This window comes from Botrytis porri (genome assembly GCF_014898465.1).
Source record: "Botrytis porri strain MUCL 3234 chromosome Unknown BPOR_007, whole genome shotgun sequence".
Lineage (NCBI taxonomy): Eukaryota > Fungi > Ascomycota > Leotiomycetes > Helotiales > Sclerotiniaceae > Botrytis > Botrytis porri.
The window spans coordinates 1,515,518-1,532,405 of record NW_024066081.1 but is presented as its reverse complement, the minus strand read 5'-3'; the positions used below and the strand labels follow the sequence as shown (position 1 = coordinate 1,532,405).

Genomic DNA, 16,888 nt, shown 5'->3' with positions numbered 1-16,888 from the left:
ACCCGAGGACACCAATAATGAACTAGCGGACTTGGAGAGTTCTGATTGCTGACTACTTCCGCCTTGTTTCATTCATCATGCAGCTTTCATCAATAAACACATCACAAATCATCAACTGATGATTTGCGTTGAACAAGATATTGAAAACTTCGTGATGCCCGGGACAAAAACGAGCTGTCTCTCGGAATTGTCATAGAATGTGTATATATTCTATGGTGCCACGTAAGACGTGAGCTTCATCTACACTTCGACAAATGACAATTGCAAGTACCACGACCAAAGAAAGCTGCATTCTGAGAGTAAGCAGCGACAAACTAGAATGTGACGACGAACGAAATCCCTCTAGATTCAAACAGGCTCAAGCATCATGTACCGATTCTCCATCTCAAAAATCAATTTCCACCCGAGGATTGTCAAGTTGACCCGAATCATGCCGGATTCAAAGTCGGCCGATTCCATCTTGAAAGACATCATTTTCGCCCTCCCTACACCACCGAGCTTACTATACAATGTCGGTCGCAAACAAGCGACTACTTCACAAAATATTATACTTTATTGATAGGCCAAGTCATCGACGCAATATCACAGCGTCATTATTACCTAAAATCGAAGGATATCCGAGAAGTTCTCGTTCTATCTCAACTTCTCAGAAATCTTCGTTTCTTCAACCTGAGAAGTTATTCTTCATATCTATGAGAAAGCTTCGCGCATATTCATCCGAACTCAACATGATTATCACTTTCGACTTGGCGAGACCAAACCAAAGACTATCTGCCGAAAATTAAGGAGTGGATGATGAGGAATTGATTTCAATTCACGATATCATCACTACAATAGATGAAATGATCTGCCAAGACCAAAAGAAGAGCAGTATGGACTTCTCAATATGTATGGTCAAACTGATTCAATTAGAATCTGCTTTGAATCTATCCACGATCAACTATCCTCAAATTAAGACTTGATGCCCAAAACTAGATGCTAGCAACCCTATTTGAAAACCATTCCACCATTCGCACATACAACTTGTCCAGTACACCATTGACTATCACTCGTACACAACATACCTACAATACCCGCAATTTCAGAAGTATAAGCCGGTCTGCCTCCCGCATTTGGCGCATCATCTACCAAATCCTGATCATCCACCTCCGGTCTGATCTTACTTCCAGGGGTAATTTCAATCCAAGGTTTCACCCCATTCTTAAATCCCGCAGAGGCACCTGCCCACATATCCGTCTTCACCGGACCTGGATTAATAGAATTTACCGTTGCGCGATCATGCAATTCGCGTGCCCAGGTTCGCGTCATGGCATCTACAGCTGCTTTGGTACCGCCATACACCGTTTGGCCCCAGAAACCCTCGGAACTAGAGACGGAACCGAGATTAATGATGCGGCCGGATCTATCGTGGGGGAGATAGTCTAGTGCGGCTTGTAAGAGAAGAAGGGGACCAAGTACGTTGATCTTGTATTGCCAGTTAAAGTCATCGATTGTGATGTCTGGGATGGGTGTGTTTTTGGATACACCTGCATTGTTTACCAGGATATCGATTTGGAATTTTCCGGAGGTGTCTGAGAAATGGGATTTACTATTGTTGATGATAGTTTCTGCGCCGGATTTCTCAGACACATCGGCTTGGACGATGAAAGTTTTGATGTTGTGTTTTTCTTCGAGCTTCTTGGAGAGCTCGGTGGTGAGAGGAGCGGAGGAATTGGATGTGTAGTTTAGGACGAGGTTGGCGCCTTTGGATGCGAGGTTTTCGGCGATTGCTGCTCCGATTCCTGGGGGTTGGTTAGTTGATGTTGGAGTTTTAGGATAATAAATGTAGGGTAGAAGCGGAAAGAAGGCACGGAGAACATAGAGAAAGATTTGTAGAATAGAAATGACAATAAGCAATTGACTCACCTCTTGAAGCACCAGTAATAACAGCAAGTTTGCCTTCCAAGGGTCTATTTGAAGCCATTGCGTAGTTTTTGATGTAATATGAATCCCTCGAGCAGTCTAATTTTATACCACAGAAGTGATAATTGCACTTTTATCTTTTGATTACTAGATCGCTTGATCAATCAATGGGTAAGTAATATGAACAAAAAAGAAGGAAATGCCTAAACAGCCTTTATATATGCATAACCAGCAGAAACCTACCTACCTGGGTATTTACCTTCTTCACACCCCCACCACACATACATCACTTGAGCATTATGGTGGGGTTCTACATAATTGTCGGCATAGAAACTCCCAGGGTCCATTTATCATTTCCTAGTTCTTATCGATTAAGCGCACCAGTTACATGTGGTGAGAGAGGAAGCTTTGCATTACACCATCCCACCAATTGTCGACTTGTCAAAGCGAGCTCTGCCACAACCAACCAGCTATTCCCTTCCCATAACTCACATCCGCCCTCTATTACAAACCCCAAGAATTGGAAGAAAAGCCATCGCATTAATAAACATGGATATCAGACTCCTGCGCTCCTCTGATATTCCACATGTTCAACATGCCAACATCACGAATCTTCCCGAAAAGTTCGTATTTCCCTCCTCCCCTCTACCCCTCCAAACTCACTAACCCCCCTCTAGCTATTTCATGAAATACTATCTCTACCATGCACTCTCCTGGCCCCAACTCTCCTTCGTCGCAGTCGACGTTTCGCGGCCCCAGAAAACCCCCTACGATTACCCGCGCATCGTCGGCTATGTTCTTGCGAAAATGGAAGAAGATCCTGCGGATGGCGTGCAGCATGGTCATATCACTAGTCTGAGTGTGATGCGCACGCATCGACGTCTGGGGATTGCGGAGAAATTGATGAGGCAGAGTCGTATGTTTCTTCTCTCATCTCATTCCTTTTTATTCTTCACCCGTAGGGATGAGGATTAAGTCTAAGATCAAGACTATAAATTCCCTTGACAATATAAAAAGAGAAACTAACCATCCCATGTCAATCCCACAGAAAAAGCAATGGTCGAAACCTTCTCCGCCCAATACGTCTCCCTACACGTGCGCGTCTCTAACCAAGCCGCCCTCCGTCTCTACCGCGATACCCTCGGTTTCCAGACCGAAAAAATCGAAGCAAAATACTACGCCGATGGTGAAGATGCCTATTCTATGAACTTGGATCTGTCATACATCCGCGAGCAGATACTCGATGAGGAGGAAGGAGATGAAGGAGAGCCTGTGGGAAGCGCAGGAAGTGCAAAAGATGTAAAGGCGATTGAGGAGGGGAAGGATGGCGAAGCGGCAGAGAAAAAAAGGAAGGTTAAGGTGGGGAGGGGATTGGGAGTGGGAGAATTGGTGGAGAAGAATGAGGCGTTGCCTATTAGGGAGGTGAAGTGAGATGGATAGATGGATGAAACTATTTTGCGATTCCTGGTTTTCTGGGAAAAGGAATGAATGGGGGTTTCAATGGATGTATGGGATGCTAGGAGAATTGCATTTATTCCTGGAGTCTAAAAGTCATTTACAGCATGCTGGTTTGTGGTGGCTTTAGAGATGAATGCGATGATGACATAGCTGGGAAAGATGCTGCGCTGTGGAAATATAGATGCAGTTTGCATGCCTAGTATATCACGGAAGCCCGAGGGAGGGAGGAATCTTCTCTCGAGTAAGATTACTTAGGTACATAGTCTATATATAGATCATATGGATTGAAAATTAAAAACACTCGATATTTTGCATCTTCTCATTTCTTTGAAATGTATATGAAACTTACTCGTGAAAGATCAAGAAATGTAGAATAGCTTAATCCTTGAGTCCTAATATGCCCTTGCTAAATTCCGATATAGCTGTATTGAAGAATGATATGACGAGATACTTCACGCATCTGTATATACATTCCTACTCAATCCATCACAAAACGCAAAGAACTAATATCCCTTTTCCTGTAAAATCACAGTACTGTTACAATATCATCACACGATATCATGACAAAAAATAGAGATTTCGATTAGTTTGAAAAACAAAGTATTCATTCAACAAAATAATAATAAACTAGAATTACAAAGATACCCCATCACCAATGCCAGGTTCTCCTGGAACAGGCGGTGCTGGGTCAACGGGTAGTAAGGGATCGGGTTTAGCGACCTCGAGAGATTCGTTAGGTGGGGAAGCTGCGTTGATGGGAGGGTTTGCTTCAATGGGGGGATTGGTTGGAGGGTCGTTTGATGGGGGTGGAATTGAGTTGGTGGGTGGATTCACTGGTATATCTGTGGGTGGAGCTGCTTCGACGGGACGATTTACCTCGACATTTTGAGAAGGTATTTCTTCGGCGGGAGGAGGATTCATTTCCACTGTTGCTGGGTTTGCGGGATCCACGGGTGGCGTTAGGTTAGTGGGGGGATTTGGCTCAGCAGGAGGGAGCGGTTCGGTGGGTGGGTTCAGATTTGCGGGTGGTAATGGATCCGTGGGAGGGTTTGGTTCTGCGGGAGGGAGTGGTTCGGTGGGTGGGTTTAGATTTGTGGGTGGTAATGGATCCGTGGGAGGGTTTGGTTCAGCGGGAGGGAGCGGTTCGGTGGGTGGGTTCAGATTTGTGGGTGGTAATGGATCCGTGGGAGGGTTTGGCTCAGCGGGAGTAGCTGGCTCCGGAGCTGGAGGCTGTGGTGGGGGAGGAACAGCGTCCTCGGGTTTTTGTAGGCCGATATCATTTACTGGCTTTGGGATATCAGATGGACGTGGAGGCGCTGAACATACTTTCGGGTCTTTGGCAAATTCTGGACCTTTGTATATTGGGGCTGGGTCTTCTCTCAATACATTCTGTGCTTTGATCAAGACTGGAATTACAGCTCCTGTCTTCAAGGAGAATGTTCTATGGCCGATAACTCGTAAGATGGTGTTGATAGCTCCGGAATGGGAACTAAGTGAGATGAATGTGCTATTATCATTCATGAATATATCATCCAGGAGAGCTTTGAATCTTCTATTCTCTGCCTCGTGAGTTTCCGAGTAATTGGCACGCCAATAAGGATCTTCTTCTGGGAATTTAGATTCAAATTTCCAAGTAGGGGCGAAAGCGTGGATATAAGTTTTTGAGCGGCGTCGATCGCAAGTATGAGAGGAGATACCTTCACGGAGAAGTTCTTTGATAATGGGGGTGAATGGAGGGGAGGTGAGTGGAAGTGGTAGATTGCTGAATGTGAGAGAACATGTTTGGAGACAACGTGTCAGGGGTGAGACGTAATAGGACTGTGGTGGAGATGCTTTTTGTGTAGTGATTAGTTTCTCCCAAAACTCGTTCGCCACCAGAGCTTGGGCAACACCAGTGGGAGCCAGGTGAGCATCGGCCCAGGTTGAATTTTCATCACCATTCAAGTGAGAATAGTAGCACTATAGAGGTCAGTAAGGATCGCGTACCCAGGGTCAGATCAAACATACATCCCATGCTTCTTTTCCAACCTCAGTCTCTTTTATATTATGGTAACCTTCCCCATGACGCCCCACTTCAAACTGTCAGTTGCGTATCATGTGATGGCAGCAGTGATTTGAATACATACAGTAAAGAACTTTATACTGAACATTCTTAGGGGTCTGGTTGTTGAGTTTCACAACATGATTCTCAAATCTTTCCCATTGCGTCTTATTTCTCTCCGGGTCAAATTCTGCATCCGTATCATACACACGATCTTTTAACCCAAAGTTCGACTCCTGAGTAGATAGTTATGTTAGTCTAACATCCAACAAGATGATTGTGAATTCCCTTACCGTGTAATTGAAAGTTTCCGACTTTGTATTCTGATCATCTTGTAGAAAATATCCTACTACATTTCTAAACTCCATATGCCTAGTCTTTGGTTGTACTTTATTATTCATCATGTATAATGGAGTCAGAAAAAGTGTAGCTAAAAATAAGCAAGGTCTAGAATTGATTGTTAGCTGATGATGAGTTTGATAACACAAGCAAGATAGAACAGTAACATAGAAGGACTTGGGTACACAGTCGAACTTAAATAAACAAAACCAAATACACCTTACACAATCAAAGTTGGTCTCCAACAACCTGTTCGTCGATAAGCATATTGGTATGCGTTAGCAATACTACTTGCGCCCGACCTTTCATTCGACCTGTGCCCCAGCAAAGACTCCTGGTCCTCCATATCTTACAGCTTGACTTAACGCCGGCTTCAAAATTCACAACCATCCAAAATCCAAATGGTAAAGTAAATAGGAACACCAAAATACCATGGTACGGAATCTTCAGACCCAAGATAGTATCGGCGACAATAAGAGAAAAGGGGCTTTAATGCTTTGAAAGAAAATTGAGTTTTGATGCCAAAAAAAGTACCAACCAAATTCAAATGAGCATCACGTGTCAAGTACAGAGGACTGGTTTCATATTGAATATAATTTGATTGGTCTAAGCTTGTGTTTCAGAGTCTTGAGGAGAGTCTTGAGTCTTGAGGAGAAGGATTTGAGATGAATCGGGGGTGTTCTGGAACTGGAAAGGATCATTCTAGGTGCGTGGGTACTTTGTACGTAACTGCAACGGCACGAGATCCTTAGTGCCTAAGGTTGATGTTAAAGTGACGCTGTTTTATGACCACAGAGCGGAAAGTAATAAAGCGGCGGAAACTAGCCACAAAGTCAATCCACAATCTCGTGATTTGAATTCCATGGTTCCAATCGTGATCCATAACGCCACAATGTTAAAGTTGGAGAGTTAGGTCCGTGTATGATGTCACTCTACGAAGGATTAAATCTGGTTGTGAATGGAAAAGTTGTGGGGAAATTAGCTCAGAGCTCTTTTATGGAAAAAGCAAGCAACAAGCAAACAAGTAAGCAAAGCTGGAAGGTGAGTGGAGTGAGGAGTGAGGAGTGGACCTAATAAATGAGGGAGAGCTCGGAGGGGAATCAGATCTAGACAGGTAAGGTACATCGCACATCCATTGTACAGAGAGGAACGGGGACGGGAACAGGAACAGGAATAGGAATAGGAACAGGTATGAAGTATACGTAGGCGAGTGGTAGTGGTAGTGGTAGTGGTAGTGGTAGTGTATGGGCCGGGACGATGAGTTTGTCTTTTCAAGTTATTCGTTTTGCTAAGACCAGCTCGAGACAAGTACGCTCGATCAATCGAGAAGTACATATTTGGGTTACGAGATATATACTTGTATTGGATATATACTTCTTCTAGGTACGTACCTAAGGCATTCACACTTTTATTGGATATATGCTTCTATTGGATAGATACTTCCATTGGACATAATATGGTAGGTACCCGTATCGGTATACTCATTGAATGTACCAAGTATACTTACTGTACTCGAGTATACTCGGTATTCTACATTATCTAGCATGTATGTGTACTTCGTATACTTACATCACATCCACAATCAATCTAGATTCCACATACTTCGTAGATGATTCGCAATATATTAAAAAGGCTCCACCTCAAAATCCCATGCATTTGACAACCCAGAAAAAGTGATTTCCCGATCATTCTCATATTTTCCACCCGTTTGCTACTCCACCATCATGCCAACCTCTCATAAGCCCCCCGTCTTCATATGCCTTGGAACTCTTTCCATGACGTGCCTTCCCAAATTTATCCGTAATGGCTTTAGCTTCCATTCACCCCCGCTACATAAATCTATTCTTTGTCCCTCTCTTCTCTCACATTTCTCCTCTACTTTTCAATACACACAAACAATTCAATCTCATCAACTCTTAATCAACGAGATCCTTTAATTAATCTTTTCAATCAACCACCACTTTACAATCACATCATGTCTCTTCACTGTACGTATGCATGCTCGGGACGCCTTTGATGGAGATGGCTTGGAATGGAACTGGTGATGCTGGAGCATTGTGAGAGAGCTTTGGAATGGACATCTTGAGCTTGGGATTTGTCCATTAACACTTCCCAAGTTGAAATGTCAATGGAATATCCTCTCAATGCCTCCTTACAGCGCATTATCATGCCATCACCACCTTCTCCCATCTAGCTCCCATTCTTCTTTCAATTCACGTCTACCCCACTAATTAGCTGCCACTAACACCTACTCCGAATAGACCTCCCACCAGTTAAGCCATCGGCTATTGCCCTTGGTACCGTCTTCAACCACGCTGCATCCCTTGCTGTCCTCGGCCCAGTCTTCGGCGAGACCTACCACAGAGCTCAAGCTGCCAACTCCAAGGAGGAGTTTGTCAAGTCAAAGGAGGCTGCTTCCGCCGCTGCTGCATGGGGAACTTCCCTCGTTGGTAGCGCCGTCCAATCATATGGTGTTGGTGCTTTGATCAATGCCACCGGTACTCTCTCATACAAGGGTGCTGCATACTTGGGATCTTTGATCTTCATGGCTTCGTCTGCTCCATCTGTACGTTATCCCTCTAGAAATATTATGCATCGAGAATCATTCACTAACAATCTCCCCAGTTCATTGCACAAGTCACCACTGAGAAGCGACCACTCGACACTGTTGCCGTTGGAGCTCTCGCCCGCGTCTTCGAGACTGTCGGTCTCTCTCTCTTCCTTACCTGGTGGGGAACCCACACCAACCCATTCGAGTAAATGTATTACGTTTTAATATTGGGTATGATCGTTGGGAAGGATTAACGGAATGGGGTTATGGTATGGGAAGGAAATGACGTTCGGATTGGAGTATTCCGTTTCGTCTGTGTATTATCTCGACTCTGAATCAATTCACTTTTATGACTTTATGATTTAATCGTCATTAATTGCACAAATTTGTTAGCCAAAATATGAATTTCTCTCAAACAAGGACCTTTTTCGGGTGAATTATATATGGTTTTTATATGTGTGAACTTTCCTTTTTGACATCTGGGGTGTTATTTTTATCAATCCTAGGCTCGAAATCTTCAACTCGATATATTTGATTGTATGCACTAAATGTTCAAACTAGATGTTATCAACACTTCATTCAAGTGATGAACCTTACCACAACCTCTCCACTGTGACCACACTCACCACACAGTATGTTCATAAGTTTATCACCTCAAACTTCTTCCAAATATATTCCTAATTCTTCTTGTTTCTGTCACATACGACCATAGACTGAAGAGAATTGGGCATCCCGTCCGCTCTGCCATACACAAGCTTCAGATCGGTGGATTAGTAGTTGGGTGGGTGACCACCAGCGAATCCCCACTGTTGTATGTTTTTTTGTTTTCGTTTTTGGATCTTACGGGGGTGGTGGGAGAGGACTTGTTACTACTGGTAGCTTGTTGGTTTTGTATTTTGTGAGGGTTCTCCGGTTGGTGGGTGTACTAAGGTAGGTAGGTAGGTGTCTTTTGAAAATGTAGATTGGGGGGAGGGGAGAGAAGTGGAGTGGAAAGGAAAGGAATCATATTTATGGTAGTTGATGAGTGCTAGGGAAGACTGCTTTTTGCGGGTGAGTTTGTGTTGTTTGCTATTCTTGGATAAAGCTTTGACGTTAGATGGATGGATGTATATAGGGTGGTGGTGTACGCTTTTATTGATGGTATATACAGTAAGAAGAATAGTCCTGAGGGGAGGGGGAGTTTCATCTTTTGAGCTTGAGTGTGCGTGGGTGAGGATGGGAAAGGGAAAGGGGTTACGGAGATGAAAATATGAGGATCAACATGAATTTTTATGTTTGTGCTTTGGGGCTTGAGATGAAGATGAAGATTGAGATTTAAAGTAAGGGGTATCTGGGTTTTCGTAGAAGATTTTGATTGAGTAGTAGATATCTGATGAGCAGTAGATTTCTGATGAGCAGTAGATTTCTGATGAGTAGTGATGAGCCAGTGGTGGTATTCTTGAGGATTACTGATTGCCTACTGCTATTGCTAAAACCATGCTTCATACCGTTTTGTGATGGAGAAATGAGGAGTTCGCTAAGCTTGATTATATGTGCTGTTATGCTTGGGTTTACAATTTTGCAATGTGACGGCGAAAAGTGCAGGCGTGTACTGTGAAAATTTCATGTCGGTAAAGCTATTAATATGGTATCGTATGTGGATAGAGATCAGTAGATGTAAACATTGGATTGTGAAGTTTCCAAGGCGAATGTGTTATGGTGCTATATTGGCTAAAACAAATCATTATTGATATACAGCACCTCGGCAGCAACCTGGGGTTATAATCACCACGATAGTATTTCCCAGTATCACTTGGGGTAATCATCTGTCAGAAAATGTTGTCGTGGACCTAGTCGATGCTGCATACGTCCACCACTCTGACCACTCGATTCGCAAGGTGAAAATTGATTGACGACATGCTGATTGACAGAAGAATCTTGGAAAACCACCAATATTGTGTTTATGGATCCTTCTCTTTCCTCTGATGCCTGTGTGAATTATGTTGTGACAAAGTGCATGTGTTGTAGCATACTGTCTAACCACCTACATTTTGCTGGAATACTAATGTCGCTTGAGATATATGGTCCTAGAAACATGATATTGAATTTGTAGGTTGAGATATGGGTTCTCAGTCGTGATCGAAGACTAGCTTCTACTGTGATTGAAATGATGGCTCTTGATAAACATAATAGCTCAATGATCAATGATCGAAGCAAGAGATGATATACGGGTATGGTATCATTAATGAACTTTGCACTTGCAAAATAAATGATGTGATAAAACCGGTCAAAAACCATCTTCCATGTCTTTTCATGATATCCTTTATCCCTGTGCAATATGCTTCGGATACTGAGAGCCATAATCAAGTATCTAATAGAAAGAAGAATAGATGTGTCGTAGATTGCTTGGGCATAGATATTTTCTATTACTATCCTTACTTTGCACTTGCTAAGTAGAAGCTGTACTTGAGTTTGGTAATAAGTGCTTTGATATACAATTCGACATATAAACTGACATACCACATACTACTCAATTATGATATACTATCATTACAAAAATGGTGATCGTGTATGTTGCAAGCAAGTGAGCTGTTGAGAACGAATGTGTTAAAATAAATCCCAAGGTTACCTAAGCTCGGACCATTCATTTTTCCGACTCAAGATACGTTTGACCTTACATCACCGACCAGACCCTCAAGTAGCTCTCAACTCCCAAAAAGACACTCTCCCTGAAAGCATCTAGAAAATGCGTCTTTCAGTCATCAGCGTTTGTTCGCTGCTTTCCTTTCTCCCCTCCACTCTCGCAACTCAACTCATCTTCACAATCCCAACGACTCCCCAACTAAACCCATCAACTCTCCCCCCCTCCACCCACGCAATCCTCAGTACCCTTTCTCACACGCACACCGCGCCTCTGACACCATCCAATTCCTTCTCTTTCCGCAACCTTACTAGCGGCTCCTACCTTCTCACCGTTTCCTCTCCAGCCTACGCTTTCATTCCTCTCCGCGTCGATATCCATCCTGCATCCTCCGAGTCAAATCTCATTCCCATTGAAGCATTTACCACTTTCCGCGCTAACGAATGGAGCAACAAGGGAGAGAACATCCTAGTTTCTAAACTCGGAGAACACAAGTATACAGCGGAAGTTATGCCACTTGTCGAGAAAAGCTATTATCTTGAACGAGCGGGATTCTCGCCATTGAGTTTATTGAAGAATCCTATGATCTTGATTGCTGGATTCAGTATGCTTATTGTGTTTGGAATGCCTTATCTTATGGACAATAGTACGTATATTCTTCTTGGAGTTCTGGGAGTCATATTTGAGGCCTCACAATCATGCCATATGATATATTCCATATTTTATATGTTAACAGTACGTCTTTTACAGTGGACCCAGAACTCAAGGCGGAATTTCAGGAGCGTCAGAAGAGTGGTGGTGGAATTACAGGCGGTGCCAATGGCGCCAATCCATTGCAAAATTTCGATGCGGCAGCTTGGTTGGCTGGATCTGGTGGAAAGAAGGAGGGCGGTGCTGCAAGTGGTGGGAGAGAGATTATTAGATGAGAGTGGTGTCTGCATTTGTGGAGTTTTGTTGATACTCTAGCTGATTGATGAGAGATGATCAATCTATTAGATTAGGATAATACCCAGGCACCATGGGTCGAACCACGACGCGAAAAGTAAATACAGAAAGATAGAATTGTTAAGACAACATAAGAATGGGGTTTCTTGTACCGTCGTTTTTTTATATCTTGAATTCCTCAAGGTAAAGGAACATATATATTAATTCCAGATTCATGCTTCGATAAGCTACCAGGAGCGAGAAATCGACCCATCACTTGAGATTCCGTGGTGCTTTCGCGCAGAAAAATACTTACACTTGCTGATTTATGATGCCAAGCGGCTTCTCGTCATATATAGACTTGCTCTTCCATCAATACATTATCCAGTAAATTGCTGGATAAATGAGTCGTTAAATATCTCACATTGCACGTAATCTATCTGCTAAACAATGATAGAGCAGATTGAATGGCACCAACACCAGGCACTCAGATTCGAAGGGTAGAATTAGCAATTCTGAGTTTGTTATCCATCTTAATATTTATGCCAGCGGACGGTTAATCATTGTTCATACTGATGCCACCCGAGACTCGAGAGTTAGCATTCCATTCTTAAGCAATAGTAGTGAAGTCCTTTTCTTCCACTCTCCCATCTCCTACTCATGACTACGAATCAGGCTCGCTAGAAATCTCAATTTTAGACCCCCCCCCCCCTAAAATCCTAGGTATAGCGTTCAAGATATACAAACCAAGAGACTATGTTATCAAATATCAGGCGTTTTAGATGTCAAGTAGCGCTTGTGTTTGAGAGGATGTGGAAACTTAGTGTGCTACAACTGAGCTGAATATCATCCATTAGATGGGGGGAGTATACTGTTTGAAGGCTTGAGTCTTGAGGCGGAGCTGTTTCTGTAAAATCTTGGGATACAGTACGAAGCGATTTAAGCATTTCCCACTTACCAAATCATCCCCTTGAACTTCTCTCCCAAAATGATATATGATACTAACCTCTCCTCAGCATTTTGAATACCCACCCGGGACAAGAAATCCCAATACCTTCATCAATGATCATACAACAATCTAGAATCACACCCGGCAATGATGAAATACCCCAAGATTTCCGCTTCCTGAAGGATCTTCATAGGATCTGACCCGATGGTTTGGTAACCCGATTGCTGGGTCGGCGGCTACCAAACCTGTATCTCTACAACTTTGCACATGCATTTTCATGGCATATGTATTTTCATGGATTGGTTTCATGCTAGGTTCTCTGCTTTGGTAGCACAGTCATCTCTTCGCATTGTGAAACTCAGAACTCAATTCTATATCTTCGATCTCCAGTACAGTAAATTGAAGTTGGAAGCTTATATTTTCATACCACCATAAGGTACCTTACCGCAGCGGCCGATGTCTCGCGATCTCGCTTATCCTATGACCTTGACATGTTTTTAGTTCTCTGAAACGAACAAAGGTCCATCGACCTCGACCACTCAGCCCTCCAGAAGCGCTGACAAACAGCCGGGTACGGGGTTCTTGGGTTTCGGATACGTATCCCTGGGATTGGATTCAGGCACTTGGGAAGTTGGTTATAGGGGTTTGTTAGCGGCGATGAGAAGGGTTTGGGTTTGAAAAATGGACAGTGGAGATGCTGTAAGACGGGTGATGGTATTGTGTTTGGTCGACTAACTTCTTCGTGATCCTGTGGATATTGGAGAGTGTATATAGATGAGGAAGATCTCTTTATTTTCGTGTATTTATTTAATTTTACTTCTTGAGAAAGAGGCGTCTGTTCATTCCTTAATTGTTCAGTCACTCTTTTTGATCTGAAAATTAGTCTTTCCTTCATCTCAGTCTCTTGAACTCTCCTCCTTCCAATTTCTTTCATTTTCCTCAAAACCCAACGAAATGTGCTGTTGTTTCGGATCCCGCGGGGAACACGTCGAGCCCGTCAAGAAAATCCCACAGCACGAAGTGGAGAAGAAAAAATTGCAGGAATCTAACGGTCGTCGGGTACCCGTCCCTTCTGAGCTGTATAAGAGGGATCCTTCGAGAGGCAGCAGCACTTCTCGAAACGGAAATCGAGGATCGCAAAGTGGACATAGCAGCAGCAGCAGCAGCAGTAGTAGTAGTAAAGATCCGAGGGGTTATAACAGTAATGGGGATTCTCATAGATATAGTAATGGTGGATATGGTCAGGAAGGACATACTCAGGGAGGGCGCGCGCCACCATCATTTGGGACTAGAGCGCTGGGGACTGGATTGGATACGTCGCGTTATACATCGGCAGGCAGTGACTACCGGAGATGAATAGAACATGTTTGAGTAATATGGAATTCTCTAGTATTCTTGCGAGAGAAGAGAAAAAAGGTCAAGAAGAGATATTTGGAGAAGTAGATACGATGCTGGAAATCTATCTGCGATACATCCGTTTGTATTTTCGAGACTCTCTCAGGCACAAGTCACCACACCATCCACTCCTTAACTCTAAAGTTTGAACGGTTTTGCAACACCAATACCCACGAGCTGAAACTCACAAAAGATATCAAGAACTGGAGGGGAAACTCGTTTAAGTAATATCCGCAGCAAAGATTTCTAGGAGAATATCTTCATCAATTCAGCTTCTTACAATTTGCTTCATGGGAGTCTGGCGTAGACGATTGGGTGTTTTGAAGTACCGGTTAGACGATAGATAATATAAAGTAAGAAAGTAATGAGGAAATGAATATTTTATAATCAACATCTTCTCGTCAAATCAACCTTGTGAGCTTTTTTCCTCGTGATGATGTAATTACACTGAAGTCCTCGGATCAGCTTCTCAGAATTAAGGACGAAAGTTTGCAAGATTCTAGACGCTGGTGAAACATTCTTGAACTTTAAAGAAAAGATAATCGCTAAAAGAAAAGCATGTAAGGAAAATATCAGATCTCACAACTTATTTCCCCTGAATTCTTGACACACAGCTTTTTATATAATATATAATTTTTTGACTAGCCCACCTTTCCGTTACTAGTACTACTTCTAAGTCTACCCGAACCCTTCTTTCTCCCTCCATCTAAGCCATACAATCCGCCTGCAAAAAATACCAAAAACGCACCCACCAAAGTACCAGGACTAAGTCTATTTCCAAACAACCAAATACTCAATAATAAACTAGCCAATTTCCTCACGTTCAACACAATCGTCACCGTAAGTGCGGAAGATGCAGCGGCAAGTAAGTTAACTCCGCGTATGCAGGCGTATTGTGTGAGCACATTCATAGCGAGAAAGACGAGTTGGCTTGGTAGATAGATCTGTGAGAATTTGGAGACGACGTCGGAGGGGAGCGTTTGGACATCGAGGAGGGGAAGGCTGAGCGGTGCGGAGGAGGCAAGCCTGAGGAATTGGCGATACATGGAGGGGAAGAAAGGGGCGAAAAGAGGCAGTGCAAGAATATGTGAGTAGAAGAGATTTTCTTTCCAATGGGGTCCGTATTCTTTGTAGGTTTCTTCCGTGTAAAGACCCATTATTGCGGAGAGCACTTGGGCAATAAAAAGGATGACGAGACCCGTGTTGAAAGAGGGCATGTCCGCGTCTACTTTTCCGTCCTGCGAGGGGATTGTTAGTGAGCTTCGATGGAATAAGAAGCGTGACAATACCTTAGACTGCGCATCGAACATAGCTGCTGTAACTACTCCAATTGTCAAAAGAATGACAGCTATAATTTGTATCCTAGAGAATCGTTTCCCCCATAGATATCCCGCAACCAACGTTGTAATACTACCACCAGATCGCAAAATGATGTGCATAGGCACTGATATATTATATCCGAAAGCATGATTGTTCATGACATTGATTGTAAAAAACAAAACAATATTTATAATCCATCGACGTATGGGGACGCGATTTGGTGCGAGGAAGAGCGGGGGTCGACTTCGTTCGAATTGGGAGATGTAGCTGGTCACAGCTACAAAGATGAATTGAACAAATGTCATAAGAGTTCCTTCAGAAAATTAGAATGGCATTCGATGAGGTGGTGCATGGAGGGGATGTACCGCTATCTTTCTCGACTCTGTGTTCATCAATGTCAGCGGGGTACTCAAAACAATATAACGTCAAAAGCAATGGAGTCAAAACTTACTTGACAATGGCTTCCAAAGCGAAAACCTATGTATGCAATGAGCTCCTCATCCTTTCCAATCCCTTAAACGCCTAGGAGTACTCACATTCGAGCAACAACCTCCAAAAATCAATCCAAGCATAGCACCCACTGCCAACCATTGCGGAATTGTTTCAATGAACATGCGCCCCGCCATTGCGAGTAATTTCGAAGACGTCGATCTTTTATCATTGATTCCATACATTTCGGCCTTTTCCAATGATGGTGCAGCGTTGATAACCTTTGGGGCTACGACATCTCCATCGGCATTCGAAGCTTGTAAATCTCGAAGGGTGGAACGACGCCGTTGGGCCGGCATGGATGCTTGCTGCTGGCTGCTAGCAGAATCAGCTCTGCGTCTACGAGCCATTCATAAAGACGCCTTTCTGACTAACTGAATGCGATCAGGGGGAGGCGTTTTCCGTGTTGGAATCTAAGAATGGAGGATGTTCGAACGCGATGTTCCAGAATTTTAAGTCCCGATGTGACTGAAAGCGGTACGGTGGGATATGATACAAAATTGGATAGTGGCTTCAGCAACAATGCAGTTTGGCGTCAAAAAGAAGAAAACAATTTTAAGAAAGATGTTGGAATCTGACACGTAGAATAGAGGCACACTACTATTATTTTATTTGCTTTTGATAATCCCCCCAATTGCAGGTGTGCTCTGCAAGGATAAGTAGGTAGATTCTAGCTTTCAGGGTTGTTTTTTTTCCCAATGTGCTGTCTAGGTAGTGGTGTATTTTGTGGAGGTAAGAGCTGAAGACATTTAACATCTATGCCAAGTAAACAACATTATCATTCCTATTATAATCCCTAGACAGGTATAGCTGAAGAAAGTAGTAAAGGACAACGTGGAAGTAGCTACCCTGAGTACTTTTTAGCTGAGGGGAGTAGCCAAGGGCCAAGTGAAGTGAGCA

At 43.3% G+C, this 16,888-nt stretch overlaps 8 protein-coding genes across 8 annotated transcripts; 5 read left to right on the top strand and 3 right to left on the bottom strand.

The window, feature by feature from the left end:
- Positions 1-509: 509 nt before the first annotated feature.
- EAF01_005786 (uncharacterized protein) lies at positions 510-785 on the top strand (the record flags this gene model as incomplete). Its single annotated transcript, XM_038914040.1, has 1 exon — positions 510-785. The coding sequence occupies one exon, from the start codon at positions 510-512 to the stop codon at positions 783-785; it is 276 nt and encodes a 91-aa protein (XP_038770489.1).
- Positions 786-987: 202 nt separating this feature from the next.
- On the bottom strand, positions 988-1,963 carry EAF01_005785 (uncharacterized protein; the record flags this gene model as incomplete). The annotated part of the gene is made up of 2 exons (XM_038914039.1): positions 988-1,781; positions 1,906-1,963. 2 exons carry the CDS (start codon positions 1,961-1,963, stop codon positions 988-990), a joined length of 852 nt encoding a protein of 283 aa, XP_038770488.1.
- Positions 1,964-2,451: 488 nt separating this feature from the next.
- Positions 2,452-3,333, top strand: EAF01_005784 (uncharacterized protein; the record flags this gene model as incomplete). Its single annotated transcript, XM_038914038.1, has 3 exons — positions 2,452-2,525; positions 2,580-2,818; positions 2,951-3,333. 3 exons carry the CDS (start codon positions 2,452-2,454, stop codon positions 3,331-3,333), a joined length of 696 nt encoding a protein of 231 aa, XP_038770487.1.
- Positions 3,334-3,734: 401 nt separating this feature from the next.
- EAF01_005783 (uncharacterized protein) lies at positions 3,735-6,391 on the bottom strand. Its single transcript, XM_038914037.1, has 5 exons — positions 5,965-6,391; positions 5,695-5,848; positions 5,487-5,637; positions 5,368-5,432; positions 3,735-5,319 (listed from the first exon to the last, which is right to left on the bottom strand). The coding sequence occupies exons 1-5, from the start codon at positions 6,084-6,086 to the stop codon at positions 3,994-3,996; spliced, it is 1,818 nt and encodes a 605-aa protein (XP_038770486.1). The 5' UTR covers positions 6,087-6,391; the 3' UTR covers positions 3,735-3,993.
- A 1,324-nt stretch (positions 6,392-7,715) lies between these two features.
- Positions 7,716-8,500, top strand: EAF01_005782 (uncharacterized protein; the record flags this gene model as incomplete). Its single annotated transcript, XM_038914036.1, has 3 exons — positions 7,716-7,728; positions 8,002-8,306; positions 8,366-8,500. 3 exons carry the CDS (start codon positions 7,716-7,718, stop codon positions 8,498-8,500), a joined length of 453 nt encoding a protein of 150 aa, XP_038770485.1.
- A 2,446-nt stretch (positions 8,501-10,946) lies between these two features.
- EAF01_005781 (uncharacterized protein) lies at positions 10,947-12,112 on the top strand. The gene is made up of 2 exons (XM_038914035.1): positions 10,947-11,557; positions 11,662-12,112. Exons 1-2 carry the CDS (start codon positions 11,017-11,019, stop codon positions 11,835-11,837), a joined length of 717 nt encoding a protein of 238 aa, XP_038770484.1. The 5' UTR covers positions 10,947-11,016; the 3' UTR covers positions 11,838-12,112.
- A 1,626-nt stretch (positions 12,113-13,738) lies between these two features.
- Positions 13,739-14,140, top strand: EAF01_005780 (uncharacterized protein; the record flags this gene model as incomplete). The annotated part of the gene is made up of 1 exon (XM_038914034.1): positions 13,739-14,140. One exon carries the CDS (start codon positions 13,739-13,741, stop codon positions 14,138-14,140), a length of 402 nt encoding a protein of 133 aa, XP_038770483.1.
- Positions 14,141-14,820: 680 nt separating this feature from the next.
- Positions 14,821-16,338, bottom strand: EAF01_005779 (uncharacterized protein; the record flags this gene model as incomplete). The annotated part of the gene is made up of 5 exons (XM_038914033.1): positions 14,821-15,417; positions 15,469-15,812; positions 15,865-15,881; positions 15,951-15,976; positions 16,036-16,338. 5 exons carry the CDS (start codon positions 16,336-16,338, stop codon positions 14,821-14,823), a joined length of 1,287 nt encoding a protein of 428 aa, XP_038770482.1.
- Between the last annotated feature and the right edge of the window lie 550 nt (positions 16,339-16,888).

What these genes read in the sequence shown, in the direction of transcription:
- EAF01_005781 (XM_038914035.1), top strand. Translation starts at nt 11,017, where the DNA reads ATGCGTCTTTCAGTCATCAGCGTTTGTTCGCTGCTTTCCTTTCTCCCC. An exon ending in GCCTTATCTTATGGACAATA is followed by an intron (nt 11,558 to 11,661) that starts GTACGTATATTC and finishes CGTCTTTTACAG; the next exon opens with TGGACCCAGAACTCAAGGCG.
- EAF01_005783 (XM_038914037.1), bottom strand. Translation starts at nt 6,086, where the DNA reads ATGGAGGACCAGGAGTCTTTGCTGGGGCACAGGTCGAATGAAAGGTCG. An exon ending in TGGAGACCAACTTTGATTGT is followed by an intron (nt 5,849 to 5,964) that starts GTAAGGTGTATT and finishes AATCAATTCTAG; the next exon opens with ACCTTGCTTATTTTTAGCTA. An exon ending in TCAGTATAAAGTTCTTTACT is followed by an intron (nt 5,433 to 5,486) that starts GTATGTATTCAA and finishes GACAGTTTGAAG; the next exon opens with TGGGGCGTCATGGGGAAGGT.